Source organism: Engystomops pustulosus, chromosome 3 (assembly GCF_040894005.1).
Source record: "Engystomops pustulosus chromosome 3, aEngPut4.maternal, whole genome shotgun sequence".
NCBI classification, from domain to species: domain Eukaryota; kingdom Metazoa; phylum Chordata; class Amphibia; order Anura; family Leptodactylidae; genus Engystomops; species Engystomops pustulosus.
This window is the reverse complement of record NC_092413.1, coordinates 76,821,427-76,836,792: the sequence shown is the minus strand read 5'-3', so window position 1 is coordinate 76,836,792 and position 15,366 is coordinate 76,821,427. Positions and strand designations below refer to the sequence as shown.

The 15,366-nt window shown below is 42.7% G+C and overlaps 2 protein-coding genes across 21 annotated transcripts in view; one reads left to right on the top strand and one right to left on the bottom strand.

Moving 5' to 3' along the window:
- Window positions 1-6,505, bottom strand: part of KMO (kynurenine 3-monooxygenase) — a 191,393-nt gene extending 184,888 nt beyond the window's left edge. For both annotated transcript variants that reach the window (XM_072141155.1, XM_072141157.1), the window contains exon 1: window positions 6,235-6,505. In XM_072141155.1, the coding sequence (XP_071997256.1) occupies window positions 6,235-6,264 (30 nt within the window). In that variant the 5' untranslated portion in view covers window positions 6,265-6,505. The remainder of the gene's footprint in view (window positions 1-6,234) is intronic.
- Window positions 6,435-15,366, top strand: part of AFDN (afadin, adherens junction formation factor) — a 251,176-nt gene continuing 242,244 nt past the window's right edge. For 6 of the 19 annotated variants that reach the window (XM_072141140.1, XM_072141153.1, XM_072141141.1 and 3 more), the window contains exon 1: window positions 6,437-6,924. In XM_072141140.1, the coding sequence (XP_071997241.1) occupies window positions 6,823-6,924 (102 nt within the window). In that variant the 5' untranslated portion in view covers window positions 6,437-6,822. Of the gene's footprint in view, window positions 6,925-15,366 lie in introns of all 19 variants that reach the window. The other 13 variants (XM_072141151.1, XM_072141149.1, XM_072141150.1 and 10 more) reach the window with 4 other exon arrangements.

Sequence of the window (15,366 nt, the reverse complement as noted above, 5' to 3'; positions counted from 1 at the left end):
GGACGCTACTACATGTACCACAGGATAAACAACCGGTAGAAATGAAGGGGTCGAGTGTTCTTAAAGATACCATAGCAGAGTGGAAAATAATTTGTAGGGGGTACAAACTGTCATGGAAGGTCACCAAACACCTTCCTCTTTGGAATCATCCAGGATTCTCGCTGGGACGCCAGAGCAGGTTATTCCTAGAATGGAGAGAGAAGGGGATAACAAAAGTAGGCGACTTATTCCATCATCAGGAGCACAGGTGGTTAACTAGGGAGGAGGTCAACTCAAGATATGGGTTGAGAAGGGGACAATATTTCCAATGTATCCAGGTGAAAAAGTTCTATATGGAGGACCTAATTGATGTGACGAGGGAAGCATCCAAAAATCCATTTGATGAGCTCCTGGCTGTCCCCCTGCAGAGACGGGGTACTTCAATAGCGTACCGTACGCTTAGGAAGGCACTAGGTCAGGAACGGTCCTCCGTCGCGGGATGGGCAACACAATTGAATGACTCGAATATAGCAGACAAAATTTTAAAGGGTTGGAAATCGGTAAGAGATAACGTCCTGAACGAGGTATGGAGAGATACCCAATTTAGAATACAGCATAGAGCCATTTATGCATTTAATTTACCACACTCTCCGAGATTCCCAGATCGGTTAACGGCCTGTTGGAAATGCCAGTCGCCAGCGACTGATCTTTTTCATGGCTTATGGGAGTGCACAAACACTCAGTCCTTCTGGGAAGAAGTGGAGCAAATAGGGACAGAAATATGGGGTCGTTCAATTCAAAGGGATCCTGTGACATATCTACAGTATTTCATTATGATCAAACACAAGAGGATGAAACACTGGGGGAGGTTTGCCAAGGCTTTTCCACACAGTCAGCTTGGTTGCAAAGAGGTGTTTACTTCAAAGATGGCTTGTGCCACAAACTCCGACTAGGAGTGATGTTGTGGCGCAGATGAAGAAGCTATTCCAGCTGGAAAGATTAGAGGCGGAGAGGGGAAAATAAAAATTGACAGCTAAGCTGTTTAAGAAGTGGAGAGGGTTCATATTGAAATTCTATAATGCTGCTGAAAGAGAATACGTTTTTCGTCCTTTCACTTTAACACAATGGTATCTACTGGAACAGCTGAAAGGGTCCTTAGGGAGGTGGGGTAATGGTTAGTATGAAAGGGGAGGGCGATTTTTTTCATTAAGTTTTGTTAAATACTGGCTGCAAGCAACATTTCGATAAACTCAGGAATGTATAATATCTTGCTTTTAAGACATAATAAAGTATATGACATGTCTTCAATGTTGTCTTATGGGCCTGCGAGCCTGGTCTCTGTTGTACAATACAAATTTATTTTTTGGCTTGTTTTTTTTTTTTTTTTTTTTTTATATTTTTATTAGAATTTTTCAATACATTACAATAATGTTTTGAAAAATACTAATAAAAATATAAAAAGAAAAAAAAAACAAGCCAAAAAATAATTTTAACCGGTTCGCGACCGCTGCATGGAGAGGGCTCACGGGCTGAGCCCTCTCCATAGCCGGTAAGTCTTTGCTGCATATTGCAGCAAAGGCTTACCGGTAACATCCGCGATCGGTGCTAGCACCGATCGCGGGTGTTTTTACAGCGTGGGCTGCCGGCAAAGCTGCCAGCAGCCTCAAACAGATAGCGGCGCATGGGCCGTTATCCATGGTAGCCTCGGGTCTTCCGCAGACCCGAGGCTATTTCGTTTTAACCCCTTCATTACAATGTGCTGATAGCACATTGTAATGAATGAGGAAGAAAATCCCCATATACTGCCATACTGTAGTATGGCAGTATATGATAGGATCGATCAGACAACCTAGGGTTAAAGTACCCTAGGGAGTCTGAAAAATAGTATAAATAAAAATAAAAAAAAGTTTAAAAAAAAAAAATTATAATAAAAAAACCTAAAATTTCAAATCAACCCCCTTTCCCTAGAACTGACATAAATATAAATAAACAGTAAAAATCATAAACACATCAGGTATCGACGCGTCCGAAAATGCCCGATCTATCAAAATATGATAACGGTTTTTCAATGCGTTTAAGCCCGTAACGGAAAATAGCGCCCAAAGTCGAAAATGGCACTTTTTTGCCATTTTGAAAAATCTAAAAAAATCTATAAAAAGTGATCAAAAGGTCGTACAGTCCTAAAAATGATATCATTGAAAATATTATCAAATTTCGCAAAAAATGACACCACGCACAGCTCCGTACACCAAAGTATGAAAAAGTTATTAGCGCCAGAAGTTGGCAAAATCCAAAAAATTATTTTTGTACAGGAGGTTTTAATTTTTGTAAATGTATGAAAACATTATAAAACCTATACAAATTTGGTATCCCCTTAATCGTACCGACCCAAAGAATAAAGTAGACATGTCATTTGGGGCGCTCAGTGAAAGACGTAATATCCAAGCCCACAAGAAAATGGCGCAAATGCGTTTTTTCACCATTTTCATTGCATTTGGAATTTTTTTCCCGCTTCCGAGTATATGGCATGGAATATTTAATACCATCATTATGAAGTGCAATTTGTTACGCAGAAAACAAGCCATCACACAGCTCTTTACGTGTAAAAATAAAAAAGTTATAGATTTTTGAAGGTGGGGAGTGAAAAATGGACATGAAAAAACAGGAAAGGGCCCGGTCCTTAACCGGTTAATTAATACCCTTTAAAAAATTATGTAAAAATTGATTTAAAAAATGTTACGCGCTCCAAAGAACAACATTTCTCGCAAAAATAAAAAAGATGTGCATCTGAAAAGACGGTGATGCTAAAATTAACAACAATTTTTCCAAATTACTTTTAATTCAGTAAAATTGGGAAAAAAATAAAAAAGCTATACAAATGAGGTATTTTCGTAATATTATATACTATACTACTTATATACTATTTTTATTGTATGGTAAACGGGCAAAAAATAAATTGATGATTTTCATTTCCTCCACCAACAAAGAGTTAATAAAATCTCATCAATTTGCTATAGATGCCCCAAAATTATGTTTCAAAAAAGTACATCTCAAAAATAAGCCATGAAAGGTCTACATTAAAAAAAGAAAAAAAAAAATGTATAACCTGTACAATATGACAAGGAGTACAAATGGCGGTTGAGGAAACTTTAAAACGTAACTTTTAATCAAGCCAATCTGGATAAAAAATATGGGAATTGTGTAATTAAAAGATAGCTTACAAATGTAGTGCTAAAAACAAGCCGACAAGTTGCCAACAGTGCATTCTACCAGTGGACGCACACAGGGACGTCCTTAACCCTCATAATCTATATCCAGGTACACAAATAGAAGAAGCCACATACCTGATCATATGATCAATATCTAGTAGTAGCGTAGTAACATCCTCAGGATATTCTCCTGTTGCAGAATATGCTGTTGTCAGGCCTCACTTGAGGGAAAAAAGTAAGATAGGTGCTGGGCTGTGTGGTGAAGTTGCGCAGGTAGAGAGAGAGCACTCTTATGGGTGTAGAGTGCAGGGTATCATATTATACCCTATCAAGAGGGAGATGGCAACTTGTTATAACCTAAAAGGCCTCAACTTGCGGGCCGCAGCCCTAAATGACTGCCACCCGACTAGAACCTATCCCTACCATAGACCCACTGACCCTAAAAAAAGGGGGTACAAACTCTGTTGAGCTTACAGAATACAGAATATCATCAAGTCAATAAGACAAGTGTAGAAAGAGTCTTAATCAAGTCCCCACAGAATATATAAGACAAGTGCAGTGAATTTCTTGGTCAGGTCCCTACATGACATGTTACGCCTATAAAAATAGACCATTTAAATCCTGCATTAAATGTGATAAAGGAGATGGCCAAAGGAAGCAGGAATATGCACCAAGGAATGGCCTAAAGTGGGTTTAAGGCAGTGGTCAGAAAACCGACAGCAAGTCAAAAATCCATCCGTCTGTAGTGCTGGGTAGAAGTCTTCACCATGACAGTTAGTTGGTGCTCCGATGTTGGCGACAAGAGTATACTGTCTGGTGTTAAAGTGAGGGCCTTTGAGAGGGCCTGGCTTATTGACTTCATGACATTCTGTATCCATACACAACAGAGTTTGTACCCCCTTTTTTAAGGTCAGTGGGCCTACGGAAGGGTCCTACCGACCCCTTCCGCTCCTCAGACTAATAGCGCAGACCATTCTGCTCCAATAATCTCCACAGAGATTAATGGAGCAGAATGATCATGCGCGCGCATCTGCTCCATTAGTCTGAGGAGTGGCAAAGGGTAGGTCAGCACTGAGACCCCCACTGATCAGCAAGTTAGGCCCTATCCCATGGGTAGAATATGATAAATGGTTCCTCTACCAGCAAAGGTGGGAGGTACTTGGATACATGTGGCTAAGTCTGTCCAGGGTATAAAATCAGTTTAGTTTAGTTTTAGTAGCAGCTTCAACCTGTGAACAACTTTTCAGAGACATATGGATGAACAAAAAGGCTTTAACCAATTCCTGGGGGGCAGGGGCGGGGGCTGGCAGGCTATATACTAGGGGGCAGGGGCTGGCAAGCTATATACTGGGTGGCTGTGACCAATGCATTTCCCACCCTCAGCTTATACCTGAGTCAATAGGTTTTTCCAATTTTTGTGTTAAAATTAGGGGTCTCGGCTTATACTCAAAAATATACGGTAATATTCTTACTACCCAAATTAATTACTAATTAACATCTACCATATCTCAGCTTTTTGTTGCAGTCATTTTACATATGTTTCCTTTGTTTTATTATGATGCTAGAAAGATCACAAATTAAATAGCTTTTTTTCACATTTTCAAGAAAATGTTACAATTAATTATTTTGGGGACCATTTTAAATTTATTTCGGTTTTTGTATAAGTCATATAAATAGAAACCCTGACAAATAACCCCATTATATAAAATTACCCCTCACACTTTTCAAAACAGCACATAGCAAGCTTATTAACCATTTAAGCATTTTACAGAAAACAAAATTAAGGTTTTGCAAGAAATTTCCTATTTGTCATTAATATGTTCAATCAGCCCTAAAATTTTCCAACCTAAGCTGAATACAAAAAAAGCACCAATATATTGAGCAGTTTCTTCTAAGTATGAGCATCCCCCATATGTGGATGTAATCTGTTGCCTGGGCACATGGCGGGGCAAAGGAGGGAAGGAGTGCTATTGAGCCTTTGTAGAACGACTCAATTTTCAAAACTTTTCATCAAGGGATATTAGAAGCATTTAAGCCCTTGTTGCAAATGGACTTTTTACATTTTGCGTTTCTATTTTTTGATCCCCAACTGCAAAAATCCATAACTTTTTTCAAGTACAGAGCTAAATAAGAGCCTAAATTCTGCATAACAAATTGTACTTCCTAGTAACAGTACTATATATTATATATATTATTTGGTTTAATCACCAGAGGCGACAGGGCTTTTTTACTATGAGAACTGTCAATCTGTGGAATAGGCCGCCTCAGGCGCTGGTCACAGCAGAGAGCTTCAAGAAGGGTCTAGATGCCTTTTTACACCTGAATAACATTGATGGCAACGTTATATACAATTGTTTCCCCTAAATCCCTTCCTCATCCAATCCCTTCCCTTCCTTGGTTGAACTTGATGGACAAGTGTCTTTTTTCAACCGTATAAACTATGATCTCATGAGCTTGCAGAACGCTACTAGCATCCCTGATCTGGAAACAATAGGAGACACTACATTTGCTACCAAAGTTACGAATTCCACTTTTTACCCCATCAATTCCAGGTCACCTGTTATGGAATTCTGTTATGGATCTCAAACAACTGTATGAAAATCCACCTACTTTAAATTATAATCTCACAAAACAAGAGATCCAGGCAATTGAAGAACTAAGGAATAATCCATACATCATTATTTGGCCCTCTGATAAAGGGGGTAGGGATTACTATCCTAGATAAAGAACTCTATCGTTCTCAAGCATGCGCACCACTTTTAGATTTTCTTCCAGGGACAAATTATTTCCCAGTACGAGCCCTGGGCCCAAGTTACTCCAGTCACAGATGCATGGCAATGATCACTATTATGCATGGAATTGTGTGTACTGCCGTCCATCCAGCCAAACCGACCATGGTCATGCGCCACCCACCATGGGGTCATTTCACATGTTTTGGTTCAAGTCGGATTTGTGATGCAGAGGAGAAAGTATTGAGATAGGATTCTGCTTCTCATTGTTGTACTCCTGGAGCCCTTGGAAAAACCTTTATAAAAAGGAAAGTTACCAAACGCAAACGGCGGATTATGAACCACATCGGATGACAAATCCCCTTAGGAAGAGCGTGTGTGCAGATGCAGTGCAGAAGTCCCAGGGACACAGCAGAAGCGCCCGCCCGCCGACTGGAATTCGGCAGTTTTGTGTAAAACCTAAGCCTGTCTGCTCGCACAACACAGCAGGAGGACGGGAGTGGGAGCGTCGCAGGGATAAAGTGCAAGGCGGGAGCGCGCAGTGCGTGACGTGCATGGCTCGGTGCAGCTGGAGGAGGGGATAGAAGGCGATAAGGAAGCTCCGCTGCCTGAAGCCACTCCGGGTGGAATCTCCTAGGCTATTGTCTCTGGACATGTTCATGGCTGACCGCTGTTAAAAAGCAGACTCTTCCTGCCACTCCAGCTCGCTATTGTTCTTTAGATCATGGGGTCGCTGTGGTGATTACGAGCGAGTGCTAGATACCATCTCTCCACACGCAGGGGCAACATACTGTGGCTACCATTCCCAAGGACGTCGGATACAAGGGATCGATACGACCTGCTTACAACATTCCACACGTCTGGTTACCTCGCTTTGCCGGGTGACTATCATTCAGTGAGCAGTCATGTCTGTAAGCCGGGAAGAAGAGCGCCGCAAACTGGCAGACATCATTAACCACTGGAACGCCAACCGGCTGGACCTGTTCGAAATCAGCCAACCCACCGAGGTGAGTGCCCCTCCCGAGGGAGGCAGATGACACAGGCCGCAAGCGTTGTGGAGCCGCTGCAGGCCGTACGGGCCGTGCTCATAGCTGAAGTCAATGGCTGACATGTATTGTACTGGCATGCGTACAGTCTGCTCGGGGTAGAGGAGGCGATAATATTGTGCCTGGCAGTGGTGAGCCCCAGCAGGTGCTGGGAGGGGTCACCATCCAGCTGGAATCCCGCTTCTCACTTCCTTTCAATTTTCTGTAGTCAACAAGTGTCAGTGTTCAGGTTGGAGAAGCTTTCTTGAGCTACATGCAAACTTTTCTCAATTGATATGTAAAGCTGTTGCAGGAATTTTTGTAGGGCACATATTTAAAAACCTACTACTACTTGGTTCTTAAATTTATGTGATTTATTGTGGATTCTGGTTTGAAAAAATGTGCAAATTGGAAATTGTTAGACTTCCCCATCTTTCCACAAGTTGCTGGATACAGTATTGTGTGTACTACATGTATCAGCCCCTTAAGGACACAGCTGTGCCTGGAAATCTTTGTTAGTGCAATAGAGATGGATTGAGCATGTGCGACCAGTTGCTTTCTTCATCTCTTGCTACTACGGGGTGCAGTGGACCACCATTCTCGTGATCCTTGTCGGTCTCGTCACTGAGGCCACCAGGATCATGAAGTTAGCCCCTATATCCACAGGAGCTAACATGTATATTGCTGGAGAACCCCTGTTTCTGTAATGACGTGTTGGATTACATGGTTATAAGTTTTGAACACTTTAACTTACCAAAGTGATTTTGAGCCTTTTTTATGACACATTGTACTTCATGTTAGTAGTAAATTTTAGTTTTGCATTTGTAAAAAAAATAAAATAAAGTTTAGTGAAAATTTGCCATTTTCAAATGTCTAAATGATCTCCTTTTCAGACAGATGTGTTTACCACCCAAATTAGTTACTGACTTTTTTTCATGTCTGCTTTGTTTTCATACTTTTTAAAATGTTCTTGAGCGGTTTTAAAATCAAACTGCTTTTCTGAATTTTCATTGATTTCAGAATTGACTTTAACATTATTGTTTTTGATGATATTTGAAATATAATTTTAGAAAACCGGTATCTAAAGTCCCATCTTTAAACCTGTCCCCCTCAAGCGTGTAATACTAGGTAGAATAAATGGGTGGCACTCCCCAATCTTCAGTGAAAAATTCTTTATTAGTACATCAAAATATACTCCCATAGCAGACTCAAGACCTACAAGGGAGGGCGTGAAGGCAGGGCGCCCAGTAACTCTTATATTATTAACTCTATAAGTGTTGGTAATATAAAATACTAAGTTGTTAACTTTTTTTGTGTGGCCATTTAAAAGAATTGTCTGACAGCGTTTTGTGAATAAGTGGGACCTATTGATTACATTTTTGTGGTTTGGAGATTTTGGGCACTTTTTCGTTATTGGGTTCACCACTGGGTATACCATTTTTATATTTTGATTGGGCATTTTGAGATGTGGCAATACCTAACATGTTTGGGATTATTACTGTTTATCTCTTTTGCTAAGACCTGCCACTGTCATGGCAACTGATTGCTGCTCCCCGATGATGTCCCAGGGAGTGAGGGTTGGACCAAAGATGGTGGCACCCATGTGCCGGTGTCTTTTATATGCCACTCGCAGCATTGGCACGAATTATGATGCAACATGTGACCACACCCTTAATGGTTCTTTTCCATGTCTGCAATATTAAAAAAATCAGTTTGGCACATGAAAAGTGACCGTGATGCATACTTAGCTCGCACCCTCCACATCAGAATTATTTCCTGCAGGTTATGGAGGAGGATGCTTGCTTTGGCAGTTCTGTCACGGAAGGCGACAAACAAAGGCTGAGGGAGATGTACACTACTTCCTGTCAGAGAAATACAGGAGGCTGACACTGGTACCCATTAGTTGTTGTTGGATGGCTGACCTATTCCCTATAACAAATTCAGCTTGCAGCTCATAAATTGCTGCATACTGAGCTGTATTATTGTTGTGCTGTGCAGATTATTCTGGTGCCGAGACCAAAATCTGTCCAAAGCTTCAGAAATGTGTCTAGCATTCGGAAAACAAGCTTAGCTCCCTGCCCAGGAGTGCAGCAATGGCTGCTGCCGGCAGTGCATTAGTGGCTCGTCCAGTCGGAATTGGACGCCAGAAGGACAGGCAGCAGACATCCTAATGTTAGGAATGATTTGCTCTGCCATCCCACCAGCCATCTACATTTTATAGACCAGTAGTGGTGAACCTTTTAGCGACTGAATGCCACAACTCCCTTACTTATCCCAAGGTGCCAACCAAAAATTAAAGAAGTAACTTATTGCTCCCTGTTCTTCAACAACTTTCAATCATATTGGCCTCTTGAGGACACCAACACAGTAGAAAGAAGGAGGGAAAACTTGCATTATCACTGTAGCTTCTTTCCAGAGTCACATTGTACATGGAGGTTCGTAGGGCCTGCGGGATAATTCGGCCCTGTCCATACATTCTCCCTCTTCCTATAGTCCTACGCAGCCAACTAAGTATCACTTTAAAATATCACTGAATGCGGCATATTTTAAGTTGCTTGGAACTGCAGGAAGACTCTCTTATTACTGTCTGATGTGCTGGTGCGATGGCCAAGGTGCCCAAAGCAAGGGCTTTTATCGCTTCCTCCTGGCACCTGTGTCATAGGGTCGCCACCACTGTTTGTTTTACAATTAATCCAAAATCTATCTATGATGACAATTGCAGTGGAACTAATTTTAAACGTTCAAGTTTCCTGCAGTCCGGGTACGCTAGTGTAAGCTGAGTGCAATAGCACAGTATTATGTCCCTGCTAGACTAAGTTTCTTTTGGTCTACTTTCTGCCAGTTTAAAGTGTCAAAAAATGGTTACGACACACATTGTTGTTTTCCGCCAAATCCACACCACTTTTCGGAGCAGGTGGAAAAAGTTGTTTGTTTTTCTGGCGCTGTCAGCTACTAGGCCGGAAAGCATAACATGCATTGAGAGCACCACAAAACTGGTGGAAATGTCATAGTAAATGTACCCCAGTGTCTGTGACTCAGGGCTGCTACAATAACCACTCCCTCAGAAAGGTGGGGCTGAAAGTGTTTTGACACAACCAAATCTGTCTCATTTTCTCCACCACGAGGAGCTCAGTGTACCCATACACGGAGCTATGCCAACCGCCCAACAAGAAAAGGGCTTTTTCTATCCCGCTCTGCAGTTCCAGAAAAAAGATATAGAGGCCTACATCATGAAGATGGACACTGTCACATTTGGAATGTAACCATTTTAGAATTAATCGCACATCTGGCTCTCAGTAGAGTCCCTGGCCCCTTGCCACACCAGCTGGGGGATGATTTCAGACCACATTATTACATCCTCAGGAAAATAGGATAGTATACACTTTAAATACCTGTAAATAAGATGGCAGCAAAAATGTATTAAATTATTTTATATTGCTCCCTTATAAACAATGGCTGGACCATCATACAACCTCTTGTATCAACACCCTCATGGCAGGGCCCTCACTCTTATTGTTTCATATGACTGTTTGTTCTTTGTAATGTAATATGTCTCCTATGATTTGTAAAGCGCTATGGAATTTTATGGCCCAATATAAGTAAAGATTATTATTATTATTATTATTATTACTATAAATCTGTATGGATTAGGGTCAACAACCCTGCGACACCTAAGAAACAAAGGTCATTACCAGCCTTGTGCTCAATTCCACTGCCTCTAGAAGGACATGGACCCACTTAAGGCCACACATACCCAGCCAGAAAACATCTGCATGCTGGAATCCAAGCTGATGGCCACCAGGAAAGCAGGAAGCCCTCTGCCCTGCCCAAAAAATATAGATGTGGCCAAGTAACCACATCGTAGGCTTAGAGCGTGAAGACAACAGTGCACCTGAAAAACGAATTTGGACAAGTACAAAAACTCATCGAACACGTCTAGGAAAGCATAAAGAGCACCAGTGGCCAATGCGCATGGCTTCAGAATCAGAGAGGCCAGCTCTAGCCACATCTGTAGCCTCCCCAATTCTAAAAGAATGTGTACTATACCTACTGGCATAAACACCAGCTGCCACTAAGCACATCTTAAATAAAATTTGGGACCCCTGCAAAGCAAGGGATAAGTAAGATGGTGCCAGAGCAACAGGACAAACTAGGCCCGTGGTAGCTACCAGGCTCACCCAGACACCACGGGCAAAGGGGTCCATCTCGGAACGATGCACCCAGATACGCACCACCCCGAGGCCCAGACTAACATTATCCTGCAAGAGTCTCCCTCCCCACCCCCTGGCCTTCAGGCTGAGGGGGGGCTTGCTCTCCAACCCAGGAAGCCATGAAAAATGCAAAACTGTGGAACACAGAAAATCAGTAAGGCTTCAGTAGGGGAAGAACAGACCACATTAGAAGCCTGAACCTAAGCACAAAACAAAGCAAAAGATGCGGGCCTGCATTATTTGGCAGATAATAAAAGATTGTGACATCCCACAACCAGTAAAGCTGCAGAAAAAAAACTAAATTACTGCTAGCCTACACTGTGCCACTGATCCTGACACTCTCGACTCGCGCAACATTACTAGATATCTGAGTATCCTCGATCCAGCTGACAAATTATGAAAAACATCTCTATCACCTGCCACTGGAAGCCAGGCCTCCCACGCCTTGCCATACTACTACCAGGTGGATGGGGCAAGACGACCCCCGCCAAAGACATCAGGCATGGATCAGCTGCCAAAGTGATTCTGGCAAACCTGTCCTTCCAATGCTGCCATTGGAAGCAACTGATGAAGCAGCTATGACAGTGGTAGCGAACCTATGGCACAGATGCCAGAGGCGGCACTCGGAGCCCTTTCTGTGGGCACCCGGGCCATCGCCCCAACACACCTGTCAGGACTCAAAGAATGCTGCTTTCAGTTATATTTTGATACTTACTTCATTACTTTGGACTGTAGGAAGAGGGACAATGAGTAGACGGGGCCTAATTATCTTTGGAGGACCTCCTGCTGGCCCCACGATTCTCTGTGTACAGAGGCACACTGGAAAGAGGCTAAAATGATGCAAATTTTCCATCTTTCTACTGTGTTGGTGTCCTCAGCAGGCCAATATGGTTGAAAGTTGTTAAATAGTCAGCAATAAGTTTCCGCTTTAATTTTTGGTTGGGACCTCACGATAAATAAGGGGGCATTTGGGTTGCAGTTTGGGCACTTGGCCGCTAAAAGGTTCGCCATCACTGAGCTATGAGATTAGACACCCCAAGAACATGCACTTCACAAAAATTGTTGTATTCCGGATACCGTAAGACCATACATCAGAGGAGGGACAAAACAAGGAGAAAAGAGTAAAACAGTTTGATACAGAAAACCACACCAAGATTATCTGTCCAAAAACAGATCTGCCAATTCCTTAAGGGCCCAAAATCGTAGAATCGGGAATGGCTCCAGCAAGATGAGATTCTGAGCGATCCCCAGTTCTGACAAAGATGGAAGCCATGGCGCTGCCTACCACTCAACCCCAAAAATGGCACCAAAACCAGTGCTGGGTGCTGCACCAGTGTACAAAGACTATTCGGAATTTGAAACCTCAATGGCATACCAGCAGGTCCTGTCATTTTGACACTAGGAATTGACGCTAGACTAGAAGGTCAGATCTTAACCCCTTCCCGACATTTGACGTAATGGTACTGCATCGCGGGAGGTGCGTACCCGCAAAATGCAGTACTATTACGTCATGCTTCTGGCACCGGCTCCTGAATAAAGCCAGCGCCAGAAGCTGCGGGTGTCAGCTATATATTATAGCCGACTCCTTCCTCGGAGATTCGGGTCCGCTGCTCTGATCGCAGCCCCGGGACTGCCGGTGCCCGGGGCTGCGTGGTCCTCTCCTGTGTGGCAGGACCCGGCTGTAACACTGTGAGCATGTGTGTTACATTACACAGTGTAATACGCCTGTATTACACTGTGTAATGTGAAGAAGAGCTTGAACAAGCGATCAGTGGATCGCTTGTTCAAGCTAACCTGTAAAAGTTAATAAAGATGTTAAAAACATAAAATTATTTAATTAATTCTTTTTATTAAAAAATGAAGTCCCCTAAACACAAATATTCTCTATACACGTGCAATAAAGTGAAAAAAAACACACTCGTCAAGAAACCCCACTTATTTGGTATCACCGCCTCCGTAACAATCCGTACAATAACTCAGAAACATTATGGTACCACTGTAAAGAAAACTCAACACGTAAAAAATAAGCTCTAAACTAGCTCTGTCAACCAAAAAATATCACAGTTGCGTCTCCGAAAAGATGGCGATGCAAAAACAAATGAGGTTTCCTCTATATTAGTTTTTATCCAGTAAAATTGTAAAAATAAATGAAAAACTATATAAATGAGGTATCACCGTAATCGTAGTGATATGTAGAATAAAGATAATATAGTATTTTTAGTGAACGATGTATGACCCCCAAAAAAATATGAAAAGAAAGTAAACCAAAATTGACAATTTTTCTTTTCACCCATACATTCAAGAGTTAATAAAATCTCATCAATAAGCTAATGACCCACTGAAATGAAGTTGTTCATAAAAGTTGTTTCACGTACGGTGAAGGCTGTAGTTTCTATAATGGGGTTTTACTGTTATTTAGGCCTCTCAAACTGATTTCAAACCTGAGCAGGTCCCTCAATAGCAGGATTTTGCATTTTTTTAAATGAAAATGTGAAAAATCGCACCTAATGTTCAAAGCCTCATAACATCCTACAAAAATAAGAGTACCATATATTCCGGTGTATAAGACGCCTTTTGAAGACAGAAAAATCTTCTGTCTTCTCTGGGGTCGTCTTATACGCCGGTAATCGTCTTATACGGCGGCGGTCGTGTCCCGGTGCATGGAGAGGGCTCACGGGCTGAGCCCTCTCCATAGCCGGTAAGTCTTTGCTGCATATTGCAGCAAAGGCTTACCTGTAACACCCGCGATCGGTGCTAGCAGCCTCACAGCGATGGCTGCCGGCAGCCTCAAAAAGACATCGGGGCGCATACTCACCCTCCGTTGGCCCCGATGTCCGCGCGGCTCGTCTTCAGTCTTCCACGCCGTCTTCTTTCTTCTGCTGGGCGCCGCCATGTTTTTCCCAGCAGCGGCGCACCATACTAGGCGCCTGCCGGGGAAGATCAATGGCGGCGCGGAACACTGAAGACGAGCCGCGCGGACATCGGGGGAGCAGCGCAGCACATCGGGGCCACCGGAGGGTGAGTATATAAGTTTATTTATTTTTAATGCTTGGCTTATGCTACTGGGGGCTGTGCTGTAGGCTACTGGGGGCTGTGCTGTAGGCTACTGGGGGCTGTGCTGTAGGCTACTGGGGGCTGTGCTGTAGGCTACTGGGGGCTGTGCTGTAGGCTACTGGGGGCTGTGCTGTAGGCTACTGGGGGCTGTGCTGTAGGCTACTGGGGGCTGTGCTGTAGGCTACTGGGGGCTGTGCTGTAGGCTACTGGGGGCTGTGCTGTAGGCTACTGGGGGCTGTGCTGTAGGCTACTGGGGGCTGTGCTGTAGGCTACTGGGGGCTGTGCTGTAGGCTACTGGGGGCTGTGCTGTAGGCTACTGGGGGCTGTGCTGTAGGCTACTGGGGGCAGTGCTGTAGGCTACTGGGGGCAGTGCTGTAGGCTACTGGGGGCAGTGCTGTAGGCTACTGGGGGCAGTGCTCTAATGTTGTTGTTGTATGCCTTATGTTCATGAGCGACAGTTTTCCTGCTATATACCTGCATGTCATAAGAATTTAAATTAAAAAAAGGACCATGTTAAATTCAAATCTGTGTTTTGTTTTTTTTTTTTTTTTTAATTTTTACCGGTGTTTTGTATGCATTGGAAAAGGGGTAGTCTTATACGGCGAATATATCTTAAACTCTATATTTTAAACAGGAAAGTAGGGGGGTCGTCTTATATGCCGGAATATACGGTATGCATAAAAAACCATGTCCACATAAATTAGACATTTAGTGAATGTTAGTTATTACGTTTTTTTTGCGGTTATGACTATGTATGGAAAAAGTAGAACATTTTGAAGATCGAAAACCGAGAATTTTTCAAAATTTTCACCAAATATTTGATTTTCTCATAAATAAATGCAAAACATACCACCAAAATTTTTCAACTAACATGAAGTACAAAGTGTCACGAGAAAACAATTTTAAAATCACTTGCATATGTTAAGGCGTTTCAAAGTTATAACCACTTATAGTGACACAGGGTAGATTTGAAAAAAATGGGCCGTGCCAGGAAGGTGAAAAGTGGCTTCAGTGTTAAGGGGTTAAAGACCCAGATACAGGCGGTCCCCTACTTAAGAACACTCGACTTGCATACGACCCCTAGTTACAAACGAACCTCTGGATATTTTTAATTTATTGTACTTTAGTCCTAGGCTACAATGATCAGCTGTAACAGTTA